The 23,988-nt window shown below is 42.3% G+C and overlaps 1 protein-coding gene across 4 annotated transcripts in view; it reads right to left on the reverse strand.

The window, feature by feature from the left end:
• The window catches only part of PLEKHA6 (pleckstrin homology domain containing A6), a 202,780-nt gene that overhangs the window by 76,864 nt on the left and 101,928 nt on the right, over positions 1 to 23,988 (reverse strand). The window contains exon 1 of one of the 4 annotated variants that reach the window (XM_074308905.1): positions 23,143 to 23,689. The exons of 2 other annotated variants lie outside the window; for them this stretch is intronic. Coding sequence is in view for 1 of the 2 variants with exons in the window: in XM_074308903.1 (XP_074165004.1) it covers positions 7,886 to 7,890 (5 nt within the window). In the remaining variant the exon portion in view is untranslated. Of the gene's footprint in view, positions 1 to 7,885; positions 7,909 to 23,142; positions 23,690 to 23,988 lie in introns of those variants that run through there. One more of the 4 variants, XM_074308903.1, reaches the window with a different exon arrangement.

Consider the following 23,988-nt stretch of genomic DNA (forward strand, 5'->3'; position numbering starts at 1 on the left):
GGCAGTCTCATTAAGCCTGGTCTATTTCCCACCAATCTAGCCCTGAAATATTCCTCACTATCCCCATGAAGGAAACAGAGACAGAGAATGAGATAGAGAGACAGAAAGAGAGAGAGAGAGAGAGAGGCCGAGAGTCTCATTAAACCTGATTTATCTCCCTCCAATCTAGCCCTGAGATGCTCCTCCCTACCCCCACCCTGCCCTGGCAGCCAGAGAAGCCATAGTTCTAAAGCACTGCCCAGGGCAAGAGTGTTAGCCTGCTAGGGATTTCCCCGACAAGAACAAGCACACACCAAGAGCTCTCCAAGTTTTTCCTCACCCTCCTGCAGGAAGCCTCCTCTGGTTCACTGGATAATGGGTCACAATTTCTCTACATGGACAACTCACCAGACTTGTCTGTCTCTCCCCTATAAAATGCACTATAACTGGTTTCTGGGATCATGGATCTAGGCCAAGGGGGGGACTCAGAGTTCATTTAGAGCAACCCTTTCATTTTACAGGGGGCCCAGGGAAGTTAAGTGTTCTGGTTACCAGACTTCGTTAGAGTATTTATTTATATTCAACTTTGGTGCAAACCTCAAGGAAGCAGAGATCAAATCTACCGTCTTGGTAAGGCAACAACACAACAGAGAATCACATAGACAAGTTCTAATGTAATAAGGTGAGGTGGAGGAATTCAGATGTCCACAATTTAGTCAACGTGGCCTCTGAACAACCATCGACCTAAGGCTGGTCTTTTTAAGGAAATTCCATTGTAGCTACTTCCCATACTAGGATAATTCACTCTCTGGGAAGTTAAGGCAGGGTGAGGGTTGGTAGAGATTTCTCTCCTCACATTTCAAATCAAAGGCCAGTAAAGCTCCCAAGCCAGAATCAAGAGCAGTCAAAGCTGGGCAAGAGAACTAAGTTTTCCAGGCATTGTTCTTGTCACCTAACAAGGACTAAACCTATCATCAAGAGAGACAGGTTAAATCCAAAAGCTCTGCCACTCATTCAGTGATCCTAGATAATCCACCTGAATTCTGGATCAAAGTTTCCTCACCTGTAACATGGGAGTAACCAGCTAAAGCACCATAAAAATACGAGCTACCATTTCCATCATCCAACGGCTACACTGAATGAGGGATGTGGGGTGTATAATGCCACAATTGGATAGATCAACGGAGGCCTGAGCTGGATTGTGAAGGGTGGATGGAAATTCAAGAAGGTAAAGGGACAAGGGGGAGGTGGAAAAAAGTGGAGAAGGAATGAGACTTATGCCAGCCATAGGAAACAGTGTGACCGGAGGCTTAGAGAAATAAGAAGATAAGGGAAATCTCCTCTGTTTTAGAAGGCAAAAAGAAAATAATCCCTGCCCTCAAAGAGTTGATATTCCAAAGAAGAATCTGAAAGTGAGCTGCCTTCCGGGCTTACACCATGGGGAACACAAACAGTCCAGTTTTGAAACACACAGTGTATACAGGGAAAAACAGAAGATCAGGGTGGAAAGGAAGGTCGGTGCTAGACTATAGAACACCTTGAATGTTAGAGTCAAGAGTCTGAAGTAGTAGGCAAGATGTTCAGTTTGGAATAGAGAGAAGTCAGTAACAAGATTAGATCTTTGCATAATGATGTGGAACAGTAGAGAGATGTTAAATACCCCCCCCTCCTCCCCAGCCCCAAACTCCTAGTGCTGGAAGCAAATTAAAATATAATTGGGCAATACCAAAATATATAAAATATATAAAAATACAATAGAACATAAATAATGGTAATATGTAGTTTTCTAAGTCTATATGTAGCTCACAGGGATCTTATGTATGGTTTAGTAGCCCCCATTTCTATTTAAGTTTGATATCATTGTGTAGTGGAGAAGGCCATGGATTTGAAAGTAGCAAGACCCGAATCCTGCCTCTGCCACTGACTAGCTGTGTGACCCTGAGCAAAATCCTTAACTTGCATTTGCCTCAGTTTCCTCATTTGTAAAATGGGGATAACAACATCTCTCCTGACGGGGATGGGGGGGTGGAGGGATGAAGGTGGTAGTAAGGATCAAAAATATGTAACATGTTAATTATTACACTATTAGAAATTCTGACTTAGAGAGGATCTAGTAGAAGCAGCAAAACCTCTTAGGAGGCAATAAATCTACAAGAATTGGTGACAGAGAAAACCACTATATATAAAAAGTCAGATCTGTCATCTAGATGTCTCCACCCCATGCTCTAAAACTCAGAAAAGGACCACACCCATGAAAAGGAAAACAAACCAATGAAGGGAGAGGCCAAAAGGATCAGGGTGGGTGCCAGGACAAATAGAAATTGGGAAAAAGGATGATTTCCCACTCTTTGGGCAGCTAGCCACCAGGCAGACCACCCCACCTAGAACCCAGTTCTTCTGGGTCTTCTTTAGAGAAGTAAATCTGCAGGTTTGGTCAGGGCAATTTTATACTATAAATAGAAAGTCTGAAAGCTAAGAGCTTTTAGAATGTGTGTGCAGATTATGCGGGCATGTGAATGAGTGTGTATATGGTATACTACAGAGTGTATACACACACACACACACACACACACACACACACACACACACACACTCAAGTAATGGCCACGTGGAATGGATACATAGCATGGGTTCTGAGGGGAAGGAAGTCAGAGAGATTGCCCTGGGAAAGTATGTGTGTTGGTTCCCAAGTGGATGACTATCTGCCTCTGTTTGTTGGTAAACTCGGGGATGTATGTGTGTGATCTGTCCTCTGTATGGACACACACATGTTGATCTCGATATTATTTCTCCTTCTCCTCTGAGAGAGGAAAAGTTCAAATCTCTTTTCATCTCAGGACAGTGGGTGCATTCACCTGGGGTCCTGATGCCCCCTCAGACTTACCCCAAAAGGAACTGCTGAGTCTCAGCCCCTCCTTATCCCATCATACAGCCAAAAAGGGTATATAAACCTCAGTCCCTCCCACCCCCACTCCCTGGCCCCTCAAATTCCAATCCTACAAGCAGAGTTTGACCTTTTCCAGAGGATATAACTACAGATGTGTGTGTTACAGGAATAGATGGAATCCAAGGCCTGTTGGAGACTTCTCTTCCTGACACTCTCTGCCCTACACTCACTCATTCACACACACATACACACACACATACTCTCTCTCTCTCTCTCCCTCTCCCTCTCTCTCTCTCTCTCTCTCTCTCTCTCTCTCTCTCTCTCTCTCTCTCTCTCTCTTTCTCTCTCTCTCTCTTTCCCTCCCTTCCTTCCTCTCTCTCCCTTTCTCTCTTCCTCCTTCCTCTCTCTCTCTTCCTCCTTCTTCCTCTCTCTTTCCCTCTCTCTCTCTCTTCCTCCTTCTCCCTCTCTCTTTCCCTTTCTCTCTCTCTCTCTTCCTCCTTCCTCTCTCTTTCCCTCTCTCTCTCTCTTCCTCCTCCCTCTCTCTTTCCCTCTCTCTCTCTTCCTTCTTCTCTCTCTCTCTTCCTTCTTCTCCCTCTCTTTCTTTCTTCCTCTCCTCTCTCTCCCTCACTCTTTCTCTCTCTTCCTCTTTCTTTCTCTCTCCCTCTCCTTCTCTCTCTTTTTCCCTCTCCCTCTTCCCCCCTCTCCGTCTTTCCCCTCCATCCCCTCCCAGCTCTGGAGGCTTGACTCTGTACTCACCTCCCCAGGTACACCTCTATAGATCTTCCCTTCCTCCACCTCCACCCCACTCAGAGTCAGAGTATTTCCCTCCCATCCCTGCTACAGAACTATCCCCATTCCTCCTAGGGGAAGAGTTAAGGCTTTATAGGGGAACTGAATTGTGGGAGAAGCTGGGAGTAAGGAGGGTAGAGAGAAAGAAAGTAGAAAATAGCATTGTAGAAGGAACAAAAGAGAAAAAGCAATAGATTTGGTAGATACAGACATAGATGGATAATGAAAAACCAGAATCTTGCTCCATAATTCCTAAATTAGGGTCTATGACCTCTAAGGACCATCAATAGAGGGATTGGAGGTGGGGTTTTTTAATTTTTTGGTTTTTGGGGATTTTTTTTTGCCTTTCAATGCCTGAATGACTCTAAGTAAGGTATATATATCTTGCCTATGTGGTTGCTGAATATGTATCTCTCCCACCAAAATATTCTCAGTGCTTTGACAGGAGGAAATTTCATTTATTCCACAAACATTTATAGGGTGCCTCCTACAAGCTGAGTATTGTGCTAGGTACCATGATAGTTTCTAATTTCCGCCTACTGACTCCCCTGGCTTCCTTTAAGACTCAGCTCAAATCCCATCTTCTGGAAGAGGTCCTTTCTGATCAACCTTCTCCTCCCACCCCTACCCCCACCCTTCAGTACCTTCCCTCTAAGAATACCTTCTATCCACTCTGGATATAAATTGAATATATGTAATAGTTTGTATGTTTTCTACTGCATTAGAATGAGCTCCTTGTGAGCAGGGACAAATGCCTGGCACATAGTAAGCATTCAATTAATGCATGTTGACTGACTGAATATCCTCAAGGAGTTAATAATATAAGGTAGCAATGGGAGACGAAAGAATTTTTTGCCCATTTCTCTATATTCACCTGGAATAGAACTCATCTGTTCTGCTTTCAAATCAGGGAAAAAAGGGAACCAAGACTATCTAATTTCCCTCTTTTGGTGCTTAATTATCTATTATCCAGCAGTTTGTAGACTATTTGGGACCTTTAGCTCTTCCCCTCATTTCCCACCGGTGGGACCAAAATAATAAGAATCCCTTAAAACCAAAGCCCTCTGTTCTGCCAAGTATGAACCATTCTGACCTGAGATTTTGTGCCAAAGGTGATTAAGTGAGGTTAGGGGATTCTTTATGGTTTTCATTTGTCCAGGCTTTCCCAGATCCATCAGCCGAGTCACTAAAGAGATGGCCCTAGAGCTGACTGCCACAATTATTAGTAGTACAATTTGGCTCTGCCCAATAGAAATGGAGGGCATGTGGGTAACTGGTCCTCCTCCCAACCTCTCAGGATCTATTCCTCAGTCCCAAAGTTTCTTGAACCAGCAACCCTTATACACAGGCAGGTCGTATTGACCTTGGTCAAGTGAGGTTTGCTACTGAGAAAGACCACTTGCTCTGCAAGGGCCAGACTAGCTAGCATCAGCTCAGGCAGCCAAGCACACCCCTCTCTTTGAAGTTTACTTGGGTAGGGGCAAAGTTGAAGACAGCAGCTGAGCCCAGTGGCTCCCAAATGAAAATTTTTGATGCTAGTTAAAAAATGAGAGAATGAGAGAGAATCTCTTAGCTATCAAGCATTGACTAGAATAAAAAAGAGAGAGAGGAGAAGAAGGGTGGAGAGAGGTACAGAGTAAAAAAGAGAGAGGGAGGGAGGGAGGGAAGAGGAGAGGTGGGTAAAAGAGAGGGGAAGAGAAGAGAGGGAGAGAAAGAGAGAAGGAAAGGGGGAAAAGAGAGGAAGAGAGAGAAAGAGAAAAAGAAGATGAGAGAAAGAGAGAGGGAGAAAGAGGAGAAGAGAGAGGGGGAAGGGAGGCAAGGAGAGAAGGAGGGAGAAAAGGTCAAAGAATGTTTTTTTCTAGAGAGCATAAGAAGAACTGACATGGATTAAAGGCTTTTTTCCTAGAAGCAGAGAGAGGAAGATACAACTTCCAGAGGTCTCAATTCTATATCTAAACTTTTGAGATAACTGAGATTTGGAATTATAAGAAGTAGATTTAATTCTTGGCTACTATATAACTGTATGATCTTGCACAAAATACTTCACTTCTCTTAAGTGTCAGTTCCTTTACTATACAGGGGTTCTTCCCTTGCAGTCCATGGATTTAAAAAAAAAAAAGTGTTTTGCTAATATTACTTCAGTATTACTAGTTTCCTTTGTGATCCTATGTATTTTATGCATTTGAAAACATTATTACAAGACAGATCCATAGACTTCACCAGACTGCCAAAGGGGATCATGATATAAAAACGGTTTAGTCTTTTCTGGCCCTAACATTTATCAGTTAAATAAGAGATAAGAAGGGAATCTGCCTAAGGAAGGTAGTAAAAGGTACAGAAGAAAAAGCCTCGGTTCAGGATTCAGAAAAATCTGAGTTCAAATCCACCCTCAGACACTGACTGGCTGTATGATCTTGGATAAATCACTTCACTTCTGTCTGCCTCAATTTCCTCATTTGCTTTAATGTAAAGTAAAAAGTAAAATGGGCTTAATAAAAGCATCTACTTTCTAGGGTTATGAAGGGAATCAGTTAATATTTGTAAATTAACCAGCAAACTTTAAAGCACAATATAAATAGTAACTATTATTATCAGTTTAGAAGCCAAGAGCCACAAAGAGGACATGTTTGAATGAATAGAATCTCCACAGAAAGCCAAGAAGAACAAGAGTAAAATTCAGCCACTGACCAGTTTAGGGGAAAGCTTGGAGTCTGAGGGAGGTGGTAGTGGAGATGAGGGAGAGAACAGACAAAGCATGCTGGTGAGGGAATGGATTTGCAAATCCTTGGGGAAAAGCTGCATAGGGGAGGCTAATAGCCGACACAGCTCTAGGAAATGCACCCTGGACACAGGATTGGACATACAGCTGAAAAGCTCTTGCCTTCCTTTCTCTGGATTATTCAAAGTCAACATTAGCTCCTTGCTATCTGAGTACTTCACCCAAACCAAGGGGTCCCATCCCCATCTCCAGCTCCCTTTAGGAACACACGCCCTCCCCATCCCAGTCTGTGAGTTAGGAGCCCCTTTTAGAGACCGTGTAGTCCCATCTGTTCTCTCTCATTGGCTAAGCAGATGTTTTTGTTCCTATGACAACAGACCTTCAGCCCAGATCCTTTTTCTGTTGGGTAATCTCCTCAGTGGAGGATAAAGCCCTGTCTTGGCCTTTCTGTCTCAGTGTAGCTGGCACAGGTCTTAGACAGCACTGCCTGGAGCTTTCCTCTCACCCTCAAGGGAATGTCAGGAAAAGAGATTCTTTTCAGCACTTTGCCTGCAGATTAGGGTTCAAATCCTGTTTATCCTAGAGATGACCCTGCCACAAATCAGAGGCAAGCAGAGGTACCTCCATCACTGCCCAAACAATGGACCAGCATCCATCTCCCCTGTGCACCATTAACAGCATATCACGTGTCCCTGGGAGATTGAATTAACACCTCATTTCCAGACTATCCAGTGAAGAGCAGCAGAAATCCCTAATAGAATTTCCTTATGTCAGGCCGTAAATTTTCATCCTTACATGGGGGCTCTCATCCTGCCAAACAGCACTCCTTTCTCTGACATGGCTTGGGCTCGCCCCAGCCATTGGTGCATCCTGACAGACAGAGAAGGGACAGACCCAAACCTCAGAAGATGCAAGAAGTCGTCTATGCCCCCAGCCATGCAAGACAGTTGCTATTCTGACAGCTGCTGGAGATAACGCTTCTGTCAAAAAGCCCAACTTGCCCCACAAAATTTCTCAGGCCTCCTGGCCCCATACAAATCAGCTGAAGGTTTTCCTTTAAACCACAAAGTAGACTGAACTTCAATAGTCCTTCTGAGTCTAGCTTATTGGGATCACAGAAGCGATTTTTAAAAATGTTCCCAACTGGAATGAGAAATCTCTTTCCAGCTTCATAGTTAGGGGAAAGGCCAAGAAACCATTATTATGGGGAACTCAAATCCATCTTTCCTAAAAGATTCCTACACCTCCTCCTCACTAACACACTTTGTTTTCTTGTTTTCAATAGTATTTCATTTTCAAGATAGTTTTCAACATTCATTTTTATAAACCTTACTAATGCACCTTAAAAAAATACTGAGCAAAAAGGTTAAAGCTGGAAAAATCAGATATCTACTCTTCTTTTTTTTCTCCCTCAATTTGTATCGATTCCAACGTCCCCCCATCCCAGGGGGCTCTGAGAGCCATGAAGCTTGCAAAGTTAATGATGTCATCAGATCTTTCAAGAAGCTTACCTCATCCCTGAGCTGGAGTGAAAAGTCCCAGGGGAGATGTAACCCTGAACCAGCTTCCCCAGAGAAAGCCCAGTTTGATGAGGATGAAAATGATCCAAACTCCTCTCATCCTTTAAATAGCTCCTGCTCTTCTGAGCTTGGCTGTATCTAGGTATCTGGGCTATAGTGGTTAGCTGGTAGGAAGGGTTCTGGTACAGACATGCCCTCCAGATTCCATACATGCTTCCCTCCCTTTCCCTTTTCCCCTTTTCCTTATAGGGCCACTGCCTAGCCTTTCCCATGCTATTCCACATCTCTCCCCATGCCCCCTGGCCCAGAACTTTGGTGGGTACCACTTTCATTCCTGGAAGTCACTCCCATTGCTGATCTGATTTCTCACAGGCTTAGGGACAGACTCCTGGAAATGAGGAAAGAAAAAATGAGGAAAGATAAGGGAAAGCTGGTGTACCCAAGAATGTATGGAGATAGGATATTCTGAGGCAAAAGCATGTCTAGGTTACAAAGGAATGGGATTGGTATGTCTCCTGTGGTCCCAGGTGACTTAAAATATGTAAACTCTGCCCTAGTCATCACTGAAATCAATGTTTGCAGGTTGTCTTTAGGCACATCTGGGACTTTTTCAGGGTGCTACTGACACCTTTTCTTACTGACCCTGGACCTGCTAAGGAATACCCCTCTTCACCTTGTCACCTTAACTCAAAAGACTATCTTAAAGCACTTACATGCAGGGATCTTCCCTCTTCCTGAAAGGTCCATCCAGATGAGGTAGTCCGGTGGTATATTTTTCTCTGGAAGTCTATAGGTGTGGTTCTTTCCTAATGTCAGGGTGACAGCCACAGAGAACTCTGGGGGATTGCTTTAACTAATGGAATCATAGCTCAAACCTTGTTTTCCAGATCTTAGAGATGTTGATAATGGCGGCATTGTTGAAATTCCCAGCCATGCCCTTCGAACGCTCTATCTATATTCAGCAACAACCATGGTTAAGCAGTCTATTCTACTTCTGATTTTAACTCAGAAAACAGCTCCTCAGTGAAACTGCTCAAAGCAAATGAGACCAAATAAAGTAATATCAGTAAAGTGCCCAGAATATAGTAGGAACTTAAATAATGCTTGTTCCCTTTCCCCTCCAGAGACAACTATAAACCCTGCCTGGAGGAGCAGAATACCCTTTGAGAAAAAACACTTGATTTGAGGTACAAAATTTCAGAAACAGGATAGACTTTAGAAGTCAGAGAACTACACTGAATCCTAGCTCTGCCACACTGCAAACCCTAAGCTCAGCAAGGTCATCTCTGTGATCTCAGCCAAGCCATTTTATCTTAGTGATCCTCAGTTACCTCATCTCTAATGTGGGGCAATCAGATGAGTTCTAAGGTCCCAGCCCGATCTGAATTCTACAGTCCTATGGAATCCTACATTATGCACTTACCATGTGACTTTAAAAACCTTTGCAAACTTTAAAAGAGTTATACATAAATAGTGCATTAATTGCTTTGTTGTTTTGTTGTTGTTTGTTTGTTTGAGGGGGGGCATAGGGCTGGACCTGTAATTTCATTAGTACAATCACAGTAAAGGAAATTTCATCTACTAAAGCAAAAGAATGATTGCTCTATGATTTATTATCTTAGCTATGATGATATTAACTGGATATACAGCTGCCTGTTGCACTGAAAGACTAAGTGATCTGACCAGAATCACACAGCCACAAAGTGTCAAAGATCAGGACCAGAACTCAGACCTTACTGCCTTAAATGCTGGCTTCTGATCCCCAGTAGCTGCTGTCCCTTTTTAGTCTTCCCTGATTCCCCAAGGCGATTTCAGAAAGCTTTACCCAGATCTTTGAATTTCTCTCATTCTTTTATACTAAAGTCATCTGCATCCACATCTTTTCTCTTTAGATTATATGTTCCTTGAGAACAGAGGCTGTGTTGTATTTGTCTTTGTCTGCTGAGGGCTAAGCACAGCGTCTCACACAGGGGACAGGGACTGGACCTGGGATACCATTGCTTTGGGGAACTCCCAGAAGAGGGAACTCCTTCTCCACTGTAGTTTGGCACCTTATTGAATGAATGATTTAATGCCCTAGCAGAGATTTACCCAATGATGACTCTGCCTGGTATGCCCAGGTTCCATCAAGCTCCCACAACTTTTGTAGTCAGACCCTTCATCATTTCTATATCAGGACAACAGGCTTCATGTTTGACACCTCTGCTCTGGCAACTCTATTTTTTATGGATCATAAAAAAATTTGACAAAAATAAAAGGTATCAAATATTCCTACAAAATGTAAATTCTTTAGGTAAGAATAAACAAGCACATCCAACTCATTAGTATGCCAAGTAAAGTTATATGTATATCAAATAATTATTTTTTTAAATTTCTTTATGATTTATTATCAATAAGTTTGTATGCCTATTTTATATATCTATAAAGTGAGGGATGCATTAAAATTTCTTGGGCAGGAAGCGGTCACAAATGGAAAACGTTTAAGAAGCCCTGATTTAGAACACATCTCTCCTTCTTACCCACAATGATAGGATGTAATACTGGATCATATGAAGTTGGGAAAGAGATTAGAATATTTTAAATTTATTCAGTTATGAATTATTGTCACTATTACACTTATATCTCAATACCAGACCAAACCCAGGTTGAAACTGACAGGAGGACTGGAGGCCATAGAACATGGGTAAACCCTACCTGGACATGAGCAGAAATAGTAAAAGAGGACTTTGTTTATGTCTTGCTTTTGCCTATAGAGTATTTGGGCAGTTCTAGCTCAGAGTATTATCTAGAATTTTATTCAGAGGCTGTACCCTGAGTAACTATTTTAGCCCCATCTTTGCCTCTGAGTGTCAATGTAAAATAGGTCTCTCACATATGCTACAATCCATCCAAACTGGCCTAATTTCTATCCTGTACTTTTATTCTCCTACCTCCCATATGTAAGCCTCTGGCCCATCACACTAGGAATATGGTATAATTAAAATCCAGGTTTCCAGCCAATCCTTGATCATCTCTCATGAGACTCCCCTAACTGGTAGGGAGAATGCTGACTTAAAAAAACTGCATGACTGCAGTGAGGAGAGAGAGAAGAAGAGCAGAATTGACATTCTAACTTTGAAGAGAAAAAACATCCTTTATTCTTCTTTAGAAAGAAACATAAGTGGTTCCAGATTTTCTTTTAAAATTGTCCTTTTGGAAATGACTCTAGAAAGGAGAAAGACTTTCTTAGAGGCAAGCAGAAGAATCTGGCTCTTCAACATATTTCTGATTCCTACTTGCCTCCCTAAACATTTTGGGGGATTTTCCCTTAAATGAGATTAGGGCCTCTCTCTTGGTTATGCAAGATCTCATTTTACTTAAATCTAAAGAGCTCATTTACTCTGGTGTATTTTCTGTTACATTTTTAATCTTTATAACTTGATCGTTTTCTGTTTGCTATTTGTTTGGATGAATAGGTTTACTCACAATTCACTATTTAGCATTTGATGAAAAAGAGTCAAGCTTGTGGGTATAAGCTCCTCCCTTTAAGTGATAGCAACCGGGAAAATAGCCCCTAGACAAGCAATATTTAGGGGGCAGACAGATATAATTCTAGTGTTATGTCCATCTTTCAAAGAAGAGACCAGCTAACTTCATGGTCCTTTCTCTGAGTATCTTCAAGGCTGTGAAAGCTGCATTGGAAAGAGATGTGCAAGATTCCAGCAATACCTATCACTGCCTCCCCTTGATCAGCCTCTCCAACAAACCACAAGGACAAACAAATCTGACAATGATTATCTCACACATTGAAAAGAAACATCCCCTTTTCTGACATCTACTACCTGACTGACCTTGGGTATGCCATTTAATTTCTTCAGACAGTTTCCTCATCCATAAACCTTCCTATTACTCCTATTTCCCTCTACTTGCTGGTAAAGCGATCTTTCCCTAAATTCCTCACAGCTCTTCTCCTTTATGTCACCTGTGAACATATTTATGATGCTAGAAGGTCACCAGGATGGAGCTTGTGTCATATCCATCTTTGTATCCTCAGAACTGGTCACAAGGCTCAACATTCTTTCTTAAGTTTGGATTCATCTTATCATTGATGCAGAGATCCAGACTGTCATCTGCTCTGCAACTTAAATCTTAGGAAGCTGACTGAGTCACTGAGAGGTGGACTAACTTGTCCAGAGTTTCATCTTCCATAAGGGTCAGAAGCGGGACCTGAAGCAGCTCTTCATCCTGAGCCCAGTTCTCTATCCTCTACACCAATCTGTTTCTTGCCTTACATAAAGCAAGCACTTGATGCTTGCTGAATCAGAAAATGAATGGAAAAGAACAGATTGGTCATTGTCGTTATGGGAGACATGAGAAGCAAGGGGAATGAGCCTTTATCTAGAATCAGAAAAGCCTCTTGCTAGTTTGTGTTAACTTGGGCAAGCCACTTAAAATGCCTGCCTCAGTTTCCTCATCTGTAAAAAGAGGATTATTATAGTACTCACTCCATGGTACTTCCCCTTTGTTGTGAAGACAACATGATACATCTTAAAGCACTTTATAAATGACAGCTATTCATAGTATTATTATTCTTATCACTGAGAGGAAACATTCTTATTTACAACTGGGAAAATCAAAGCCTAAGGTTTGGTGACCTACCCCAAAATCACACAGGAAACGACTGATAGACTAAGTAGTAGAACCCAGGTTTCCTAATCCTGATACCAGGATTCTTCAACAGTTTTAACCCTAGTGACTTATTTTAAAATTCCAACTTATTATTTATATACAAGTTCATCCTCCATCCCACGCAGCTGCCCACATCTACTTTCATAGGAGCTCCTAAAACAGTGATCAGTGGAATCATATTTAAGAAACAGGTTCATCCCATGTCCTCTCTCCTCTGGGAGATGGTATCTATAAACTCAACAAAATGCCACCAGGTTCAATTTCTACAAGAAGAATTGTGTGTGTATCAGTTTCTTCCTCCCCTTCAAATTTAATTTGCCTACTAAGATTGCCTGGAAACCAGATGGTGTTATAATGAGCTGATAGAGGTCATCCCCTGGAACACATCATGAAGAGCAAATCCTGAAGAGACAGCAACCAGGGATTCACTATGATTCGGTTGGTCAATACAAGGTCAGTGTGGGATGACCTATTCATATCATTGGACCACTCTCTCAACCAGTTCGACATCCTTCCAGGTCCCAGATTCCAAGGAGACTACGGTGGCAAAGAAAAACTACATACAGATCCTAGCGTAGGGAAGGAAGATTTAAGCATAGGAAACATTATGCTTAACTCTGTGATTACTTATTATTTAGTTTCACCCTCATTGTTGTTATTCAGACATTTCACTTGTGTCTGACTGTTCATGACCCATTTAGGGATTTTCTTGGCAGAAATAATAAAGTTGTTTGCTATTTCCTTCTCAGCTCATTTTATAGATGAGGAACTGAAATGACTTGCCCACGGCCACATGCCTAGTAAGTGCCTGAGGCCATATTTGAACTCAGGTCTTCCTGATTCCAGATCTAGCAACCTATCCACTATACCACCTAGCTGCCCTGTTTGTCTTCAGGAGTAAGGAGGATTGAAGTTAGGCATAAGGATGAACTTCCCCACCTTAAAAGTTGATTAACAAGAGGGGAAGTGATGGAGATAAGTCATTCTGGATCTTTCTGGAATGTAAACATCCTGATCATCTTGGAAATAGCTCTGCCTGGTAGTAGAAATGCTATTACACAATAACTGTTCTACACCCCTTCATGACCTAGCTTGGAGAGTCTCACATTATGAAAAATATAGAGGATACGAGCTAGATCAATTTATGTTTGGAAGAATGTTAAGGATAAGGTAAAAATCAACAAACATAAGAATTCCTTTGTGGGAATTGAGGCTAGGGCCTGAATCCTGAATGCTGGACTTCCAGAGCAAAGGCAGATGGTCTTATCAACAATTCACAGACTCCTCGAGCAGATGTTATGGAGTGAATCACGGCGTGAGGGCAGCCCAGATTTCAATATGGATTATTGGTCAGGTCCAGGGCATCCTGATGGAGTGGAAAGAGCTCTGGCCAACTTTAGGCAAGTCACAAAGAGACTCGGTTTCTTATATAAGATTTCTAATTTAAAATAGGACTAAATGGCTTCTACAATCCCTTCTAGCTCTTATCACTGAACTAAAACTTATCTAAACTGAACAAAATGGTGCCCAGAAACAAACTAGAAAAGCTGAAGATGTGACATACCATAAGGATGGACAATAAGGTTAGCAGCACAGCTAGGGGCTTTAAATTTTTTTTTCTAAGCCCCTCACTATTTCCATCTGAAATGAGGTCTAGATAGGTGGGCAATCATGTGGGATAGGGACAAGAATATGATTCAGTGGCAAATTCAGTAAGGAATAAATGATATCTAATCTCTAAAGTCAGGAGGAAGGGGAAGGGGGGAGAGAAGAGAGATGGTTCTAGTCTATCTTGACTGATTTCCAGGATTATCCTGAATGGGAGTTTCCTAAGTACTATTACGTCTTCATGCCCCCATTGGTACATTGTTATTACCCAACTCATTTTCATCTTCTTTTACTACTCATTCTGAAGTAAAATCCTGAGTTCTTGATCATCTGTGACAGAAAGACAACAAGAGAGCCATCATGGTAGAGTACAGAGGCAGTTAAGTGGTATAGTGGATAGAGCTCTGGGTCTGAAGTCAGGACAGAACCGAGTTCAAATTCAGTCCATTAGCTGTGTGACCTTAGGCTAGCCATTTAATCTCTTTGCCTCAGCTTTTTCATCCATATAAAGAGAGTCATAATAGCTTCTACCTTCCGAGGTTGTTTTGAAGATAAAAATAATGATATTTGTAAAGAACTTGGCAAAGAGCCTGGCACATAATAAATACCACTTAATAATGCTAGTCATTAACCTGGAAAAATTATATGAACTGATTCATAGTGAAGTTAACAGAACCAGGAAAACATTGTACAAATAACAGCAATATTGTTCGCTGAAGAACAGTAAATGAGCTATTCTCAGTAATATAATGATCTGAGACAGTCTCAAAGGACTGATTGCTGAAACACACTATCTACCTTCACAGAAAGATCTGATATTGTTTAAATACAGACTGAAGCATGCTATTTTTCACTTTTATTTTTTTTCTCTTATTCAAGTCTTCTTATACAAAGTGGCGAATATGGAAATGTTTTACACAATTGAACATGAAGAACATATATCTGATTGCATACCATCTTGGGCTAAGGGAAGGGAAAGAAAGGAGGAAGGGATAGAATTTAGAAATCAAAATTTTAAATAAAAAAATTTTAATTGGGGGAAAAGAGTTTAGAAACACAAAATTAATAATAATGCTTGTCATTATTATTTTTATTATTATTGTAAAGAGCAAAGGATTTGGTCTTAAAGGACCTACATTCAGAGTCTGGCTTTGTTACCTATGACTTTGGGCAAATTACCTGCCCTTTCTGAATCTGAGTTTCTTTATCTGTAAAATGAGATGGTTTAACCAGATAAATTCTTCTTAAACAGCCTATAACTCTAGTGTGTAATCAATTCAACATTTATTACTTACTATATGTAAGACCCTGTACTAGAGTACCCTGGTAGAAAAGAGAACAGAAAAAATAGGTAGAAGAAAGAAAGAGAGAAAGGGAGGGAAAGGAGGAAAGAGGGAAGGAGGGAAGAAAGGAGAAAAGGAGAAAGGGAAAAGGGAGGAAGGAAGGGAGAGAAGAAGGGAAGGGAGGGAGTGAAGGAAGGGAAGGAGGGAGGGAAGAAAGGGAGGGAAAGAAGGAGAGGGAAGAAAGAGGAAAGGGAGGGAGGAGAGAAAGGAAAGAGGGAAAGGAAGGAAGGGGAAGGAGGAAAGGGAGGGAGAGAAGGGAAGCAAGGGAGGGAGGAGAGGCAGGGGAGGGAAGGGAAGGAAGGAAATTTGCCTTCATAGCGCTTACAAGAATGTTACCCACCTTACAAGGGTGGGTAAGAATGAAATACTTTAATATGTTAATCAAGCTACCTCTTTTTGCTTTCTACAAGATCATAACAGTTAAGTGCTTTGAGATCACTGGTTGCCAGGAGTTTTGGACAAGTGGGTGGCCTATATCAGATTTTGGACTCACACTTTGCTGTCCAATCTCTTCCCTCCCCTCCTTAGTCCTCACAAGACACCATGGCCATCACCTCCAAAAAATGTGCTTTCCAAAAGCTACCCCCAGCCTCTTGCTGAACCCAATCCAAGCCAGCCCACCCACCACCCCTGGTCTGATCCAGGCTCACAGAATGTACAGTCCATAAAGCTTGTTCTTTCCCAATGGGATCTCTGCAATGGGGCTGGGACATCCACCCACCCACGGGTACTGGCATTGAATTTGGCAGGATCTATGGACAATATGGCTCACCTGCAAGGTCTCAGACCCTTGCTCCCTGATACTAAGTACCACCTCCACACAATCCCTGACAGCAACCCTTTTAACACAGCCAGACAGCCAGCCCTCCCCACCCACTCCCTCTGCCTAAATCAGCCTCTTTTTGGCCTTAGAAAAGCCTGATTTTGCTGCCTCCCTCCCATTAAACTTATGAGCCCCTCATACTTTATCTCCTAGAATCTCAGTTCCTGCAGGTAATTTGAGGCCAGTCCTATATATAAATATTTATAATTATTAAATGACTATTGACTGACTGACAAGTCAACTCCCCTATCCCCAAAAAATGCTCTACACATAACACTATCAAAGCTAACACTCAAGATTCTCCCCATCAGAAAACAAAATAAAACAAAAACAAAAACACAAACACAAAACTAATCTCTTAAGGGCATTCCTAAGTTTCTCACTGAGAGCTAGCCATGTTCTAGTCTAAAGCATTTAACCTCTGGATGCCTAGCTCCAGCATAGGTCACCTGTTTTCAAAGCTTTTCTAGTTCATTCTTCCACCAGCATTTTGGGTCAGCTGGAGTTGACTGAATTAAAAGGTCAAACACTTGCCCCTTAGTGAGTTGGGAGGGAGAAGGAGAAGGAGAGGGAGTACAGTAGTGAGAAGGGTAAAGAATGGACACGAGGAGGGGTATTGATATCTACTTGGAGGGAAGGAAGTGTTCTAAGAGCATATTGCTTTCCCTTCTCCCTCACCTCCACTAGCACTGGGCGAGAAGGATATAACAATGCATTGATCCCTACCCTGAATCAATGGGGTAACCTCCACTGTCCCCCCTTTTTTTGCATAACATAAGCCCTCATGTCTTTCTCTGTTCCCTTAAGAAGCCTTTCCCCCAATCATGGGACCAACAAGTCCCATGGGAACCAAGCACCTGGATTTTACCTTTACATCAGCAGAGTGCCCAGGAGACAACAGGGAGAGATGCTAGTGAGGAAAGGAGTACAGGAGGAAGCAGTGATCCAGATCTGAATAAAATGCTGCTGTGGGGGGAGAGGGCCCAGCAGTGTCCATGGAAGGGGAGAAGAAGGCAGGGAAGAAACTCAGGAATCCTCAGCTTCACTGTCTCCAAAAGCAGCACTGGGAAAGTGCTCTCTCTCCCTTCCCCAGCGCCAACTAACAAAGCAGGGAAAAGACTGCCTGATAACTGGGTCTGAAATCTGAAACTGCAGATTGGCTGAGTTCTATATAAACACGCTCACACCCCCAGCTCCGCATGGCTCCCCAGCCTAGCCCAGCCCAAACCCAGCCCCAGCATACTCGCCTCCTCTCTCCCATCCCACCCGCTCCCTTGGTAACATCAGACAGCCCTCTAGCTGTTCTTACAGGAACTCAATGGATTGAAAAGCTTGGAGAGAAACTGCCAAGAGCTCTCCCACCCACTTCCCTTAGCCCCTGACACCTTCTTTTTATCGGAGAGAACTAAAAGGATTGGGGGGGGGGAACCTCACAAATTAATCTTCTTCAGAATCCCTCCCCTGGATGGTCCTAGGATCCAGCATCAAGTATTTTTAAAATGAATTTTACAATCTCCACTGGAAAGAAACTCCCATTCTAAGGGGATCATGAGATTTTCACGTGGAAAGGAGCTTACAGGCTCTATGGTCCAACTCTCTCATTTTATACATGAAGAAACTGTAGTTCAAATAGGTTAACTGAGCCATTTGCCCAAAGTCATAGTTAAATACTAGTTAAGTACTGGAGATGGTATTTGAACCCGAGCCTTCTAATTCCTGGCCGGCGTACTTTCCTTGACTCCACACTTTCCTTCCCCACTCTCCACCCCTATTCCAAGCAATGGGGCTAAGATTAGTCCTGATCCCAAGAAGATGGCACTAGGTATAACATGCCTCCATAAGTAACTGGCCCACCCCCGAAGTCCATTGGCAGAGCAGTTGACTGATGGGGATGGGGCTGAAGGAGTCATCTTAAAGTTAGTTCTCAATGTGATGGGTTCTGTTTCTTCTTTCTGCATCTAAATATGGGATAATCACAGCTATTCTTCCTCATTTCCCACTCAATGCAGAAAAACAGAGACCGCTAGAGCTAGAGGTTAACAATGGCAATCAGCCAGAGGTGGCTGCAATGGAGTGCCCAGAGCCACCAGCCTGGAAGTCAGGAGACTTGAATTAGGTTCTGACCTGACTTGATTTCCTGTGGGTTAAGTCACAGCTTCCATGAATTCCTGCTATAAAGAGGAATCCCCAGAGGGTTTTTAGAAGGGGTCGATTGATAAGTAGATAGATACACACAAATATAGATATCTATATCTGTCTATATATTTGTTGTACAGACATTTCAATTCTGATTCTTCATGATCCCCTTTGTGGTTCGTTTAGCAAAGAAACTAGAGTGGTTTGCCATTTGTCCTACAGTTCATTTTACAGGAAATTGAGTCAGTCAGAGTTAAATAACTTGTTCAGGGTCACACACAGACAGTAAGTGTCTAAAGCAGAATATGAACTCAGGTCTTCCTAACTCCAGCTTTCTATTCATTGTTCTATCTATCTATCTAGATATATATGTATATATATAAACACTGTATGAATGTAAACTATTATTATCTTGTCCAACCCTATCATTTGATAGATAAGGAAATTGAGGGTCAGAGGATTAAATGATTTGCTGAAGAAACAGCGGGTTAGTAGAAGCTCCAGTCTAGTAGTTCCCAGGTCAGCCTGCCTCTCAGAGCATTGTTCTTTCCATAACAACTCATGCATTCACTCCTGATCTACATATAGTATCAGTATGTTACTGTGCACTCACATAGTGTAAACAAATGTTTCTATTCTGTTACCCTATTTACAAAGTCATACTGTAAAGGCTAAGAAAATAGGAACTATGATTGTGTCAATCATTTTTCATATACTTGCTATATCTACTTCTAAGCTGAAAAGCACTTTTTGCCATAGGGGAAGGTCAATAATTAGCAATACATATTCATCACTTCAATGATTATGATTGTGACAAATGAATCCCAAATCTATTATGTCCAGACCCATCCTCTTCCCCAAGTCCCAATCCTGAATCTCTGCTTCTCTAGTCAATTTGCTTTCTCATACATGACAATCAGTCTCTCCAACTCCACACCTTTTTGCTAATTGTCCTCTGTACCTAGAATGGTAGCTCTAGTGTCCTTCAAGACAGCTCAAAACACCACTTTCACTACCTTTCTCAGCTTCCCCCTCTCCCTCAGGGATACAATGTCTCCTTTTCAAGACTACCTTGCATATACAGTGTCTATTATTGTACATGTTGTATCCCACTAGACCTTAAACTCTCTAAAGGCAGAAACCATCCTCCTTTTTTTGGATACCCAGTACTTGTTTGATTGGACACATTTGGATGTCAGACTATCACCTGGAAGAGGGGGAGGTTGAGTTGAGTCTTAAGAGAAGGAACAAATTGTAAGCGTTAGGAGGAAGGAAAATTCAAACATGAGGAACACAGTTCAAAGACAAGAGATGGAATGTCCCATGAGGTCAGATGCTTAGGGAAACAAATACAAGTATGAAATAATTGCTTCTTATGAATAGGCCAGCATGTGGAGGGAATGGAAAAAGAATGGAAAGTTACAAAGTACTTTAAATGCAAATGAAGAATTTTATGTTTTATTCTGGAGGTAATAGGGAGCCACTTGATTCTACTGAGCAAGAGTATAACATCGTCAGACCAATGCTTTAGGAAAATGTCTTAGGCAGCTGTGTAGATGATGGATTGGAAGAGGAAGAGACTTGAGGAAGAACTTGAGCCAGCTCATGAGAGCAATTGTTCAATTTTCAGTACAAGTATTTATAGCTTGGAAATCAGCAAACACTCCTCATCAGGGTTTGATTTATTGTTTTTTAAATAATCAAGACATAAAATGACAGAGAAATGGTGAATAATGTAGATGAAATTTAAAAGTTTGTCATGTGTGTACTTTTTTTCTAGAGGAATGGTTGCTAAATATTTACCAATTTTTACTGAATTTTGGACAGATAGTACAATAACAAAGTTACTGCAATAATCCAAACAAAAAATGATGAGGGTCTAAATGGCTTATTATGTACCAGACCCATTCTAGGTACTGAGGTCCCAAAGACAAAAACTAAAGTAATCCTGAATACAATGTAAGGAGTTTACATAAGATTGGAATGAAATATATGGATGAAATCCTAGATCCTTGAGGTACAGAATTATAATAAAGAAAATTTATGATATTTCTCCCCTCCAAAATATTCAAAGGATTTTAAAAGATAGGGAATCACTGGATCTTCAGACTGGGAAGGATCCTAAGAGGTCATTTTGTCCATCCCCCTGTCTCTAAGCATGCCTGCCTTCCATCTATCCTATAAAAAGAATGAACAGTCATTTTGTTAAAATCTATAAAAAAGACCCCTACCTTTCCTCAGTAATGTGCACCAGGTTATTAAGTCTAATTCATCCAAATGTGTATTGCAAATCTCTCTGGTTGAAGATAAAAGTAGTTCCTCTCACTTTATCCTATCAATTTGCCTGAGTGACTGGAGCTGCTGCTCACTGTGCCTTGGACAGTACATAATCCTTGCTAATTTGTCAGTCTTCTACATTGATAACCTTGGCTTTGTCCTCAATTCCTCACTTGCCCTTCTTATTTAATTAGCTGCCAAATCTTACTGTTTCTGCATCCACAGCATCTCTCACATCTGACCCCTTCTCTCCATTCACAGAGTTACCATCTCAGTACAGGTGCGCACCAGTTCTCACCTGGACTAGCTGCCTAATAGTTCTCTTTGCTTCACATCTCATCCTCCTCCAATCCATTATTTGCACTATTTCCAAAATTATCTTTAAGCAAGGATAGGACCGTGTCTCTTACCTACTCAATAAAACCCCAAAGTTCCCTTATTGTCTCTAGAATACAATATTAAATATTTGCTTTTTAAAGTCCTTTGCAAGCTGATTCCAAACTTTTCAGCCTGATATATGATACTCTTCTTCCTTAACTTGATGATCCAATCAAACTATTTCTCCATTCCTCTTACAATCCTCAAAGAATATCTCCCTTGCTTTAAGACACAGCTCCAGCATCACCATCTCTGGGAAACCTTTCTCAATACCCTCACAACTACTAATATTCACCCTCTGCATTTATTTTATAATAAAAGCCTAAGGAGATAAAGTAATTTGTTTTATTCTCTGTACTTCTAATCCCCAGCGCTTGGTACATTGCCTGGCATACAGCAGGTGCTTAATAAATACTGATTATTCAAGATCATACAGGTAGAACATAGAACAGAGATTTGAATCCAATTCCTCTGACTATAAGTCCAGCCCTCATCCCACTGAGTTTCCCTGCCTCCTGCGGTTCTTAGAATCCCCAAATCTCTTCAGCCACTACCAAAAGGAGCTTCAGCACTGCCCAACAACTTCTGCTTGCCCGTACTAACCCCCAAGCTTTGAAGACCTCCTGTTGGAAGGAAGGATTTTGTCCCAACATAAGAAGGATCTCTGATTGCTTCCAAATAGGCTTTAACAAGGGTAGGACCGCCAACTATTTCTGACTGGTCTATAGATAAGATATGTATATATTTTTCCACCAGCCACCACTGATTTCCCACAGAGTTCTCAGTCTCAGTTAATTTCTTAGTATGATGATGGTGTTGGGGAGGAGGGGAGTTCACAGGCAGGGAAAAAAAAACCAATTGATTGGGCTCCACCTAGGGAGCTTAAACACAACTTTAAAAATATTTACATTCCTGATCTCATTCGCTTCACTGACCCCCTCAGCAATAGAAATGATTCCCACATAACCACATTTTACAAGTGAGGAAAATGAGGATTGAGGAAATTAAATGACTTCCCCAAATGGTTCACAGAAAGTTGGTAGTGGAGATGAGATGAGAAGCCCGGATTCACTCTCACTACTGAATCTTGGGAGCAAACAATCCTTTAAACTCTGATCTGGGAACGGGAACAAGGTTTAATTTTTGTGACAAGAAGATACAACTTGCAAGATCAGTCGGGTTGGGCACCTAGTAGCCCTAGAGGGAAGAATCTGCCCCACACCAAGGCCTGGGTGTGGGGAGGCGTGAGCCTCAAGGCAGCTTGCTTTCTTGGCTGGAAAGCCAGCCTCAAAGCCAAGATCTAGGTTCAAATACTACCCCGATTGTGTAATGAATGCTGGACCAGTCACTTGAATCTGTTCTAAGGAACTCTAAGATGAAATTGCAAAGAATTTGCAGATCTACAGTGCTAGGAGTTTCCTTCCCTGGAAGTTCCCTCTACCAAAAAAACAAACAACCACAGGCTCATTCTCTATTCCCAGGAAAACCTAGCAAGAGAGGCCACCTGCCCTTCCCCTCCTCACACACCTAATCCAAACATATTCTCGTTTCCATCCCAAATGAAATAAATCATTTGTTCTTACTGGCTTCTGGGCTCAGATAAGCCACTGCCCGAATAATTGTCCTCCAGGCTTTCATCAATGAGTGCTCTGAAGCTACTACTCCCACCCCTCACCCCTTTATCTGCCATCTGCCCAGCTGATGTGATCATTAGCAGAGAGCACCGTGTAGGTGCCTAATTAATCGGACACTAGCGACACAGAAACCTGTTCAAGCGCCCGCCACACCTCATCCACCCAGGGATCCTTTTACAGGCAATTCCCTCCCCCCAGCTTCCTGGAAAGGTCCCTATTGTTTGCTGAGGAACAGCAAGAAGTGGCCGCTTCTGCCCTGCTCCTTATCTGCTGGCACTCACTTTCCTAGCCTTCCAGTGGGGAATGGGAAAGTAGGGATGGGAGTGGAGGGGTTCCCAGAAGGAAAGGGGCTCTCTTCTAAAAGGATGGGGGTCCTCTTACCTGGACTCCCTAGGGAAGCAAGAACTAGGTTCTGGTGTCGTGGCATTCTGGGATCACTGCACTGGGAGAAAAACACCTGCCACAGGACTGACAAGAAGAGGAGAGAGGTGGAGGGGACAGGCAACGAAGCGGGCTCATCCGTACTCCCCCTCACTCTAGGATCTCTCATTCCTCTTTCCTACACTGTACACTCACCTGTTTTTGTTTCACCCTTTAAACAGAATGTTCCACTCTCCCTCAGAAGTCGGGGTGGGAAGAATCCATAACTCCTGCTAAGCAGGCTTTGGGGGTATTGGATTCTTTGGGATTCTTCCAAGAAGTCTCGTCTATGTCAGATAGAAGGGGATGGAGCAAACAGGGTGGCAGGGGACAGTCTCTGAGGGACCAGGAAGGTTCTCCTCAGTGATCACTCCCCCCTTACCTGAGGAAGAGCCTACTCAGAATGGAGGGAGGGAGGAACAACTATAGTCTGTGGAGCTCACCTGTCATGCCATGCTCTCTGGTATCAGAAGCAGGGTCCAGATTCAGCTGGGGATGGGAAACTGCTGAAGCCCCCCCAAAAAATCTTCCTAATTATATATTTCTCTTTCTCAGTCGAGTTTACTCTCCTGAAGTTTGAATTTTTCTACTTGATAGACACCTGATAGATAAGAAAGGGAGGCGATGGAAGAACTGCTGCCCGTTTTGGAAAGGAACAAACTTAGGGGGAGGGAGACAGCACTGTTAGGGACAAAGATGTCTGTGTGCCTGTTATTTATTGGCTCTTCTCACCAACATGACCCAAACCTTTGCTAAAACGTACCCCCATGGGACTGGACAGCTGATATGGTAGGCAGCTGATACCGG

This window comes from Sminthopsis crassicaudata, chromosome 4 (genome assembly GCF_048593235.1).
Source record: "Sminthopsis crassicaudata isolate SCR6 chromosome 4, ASM4859323v1, whole genome shotgun sequence".
Taxonomy (NCBI): Eukaryota; Metazoa; Chordata; class Mammalia; order Dasyuromorphia; family Dasyuridae; genus Sminthopsis; species Sminthopsis crassicaudata.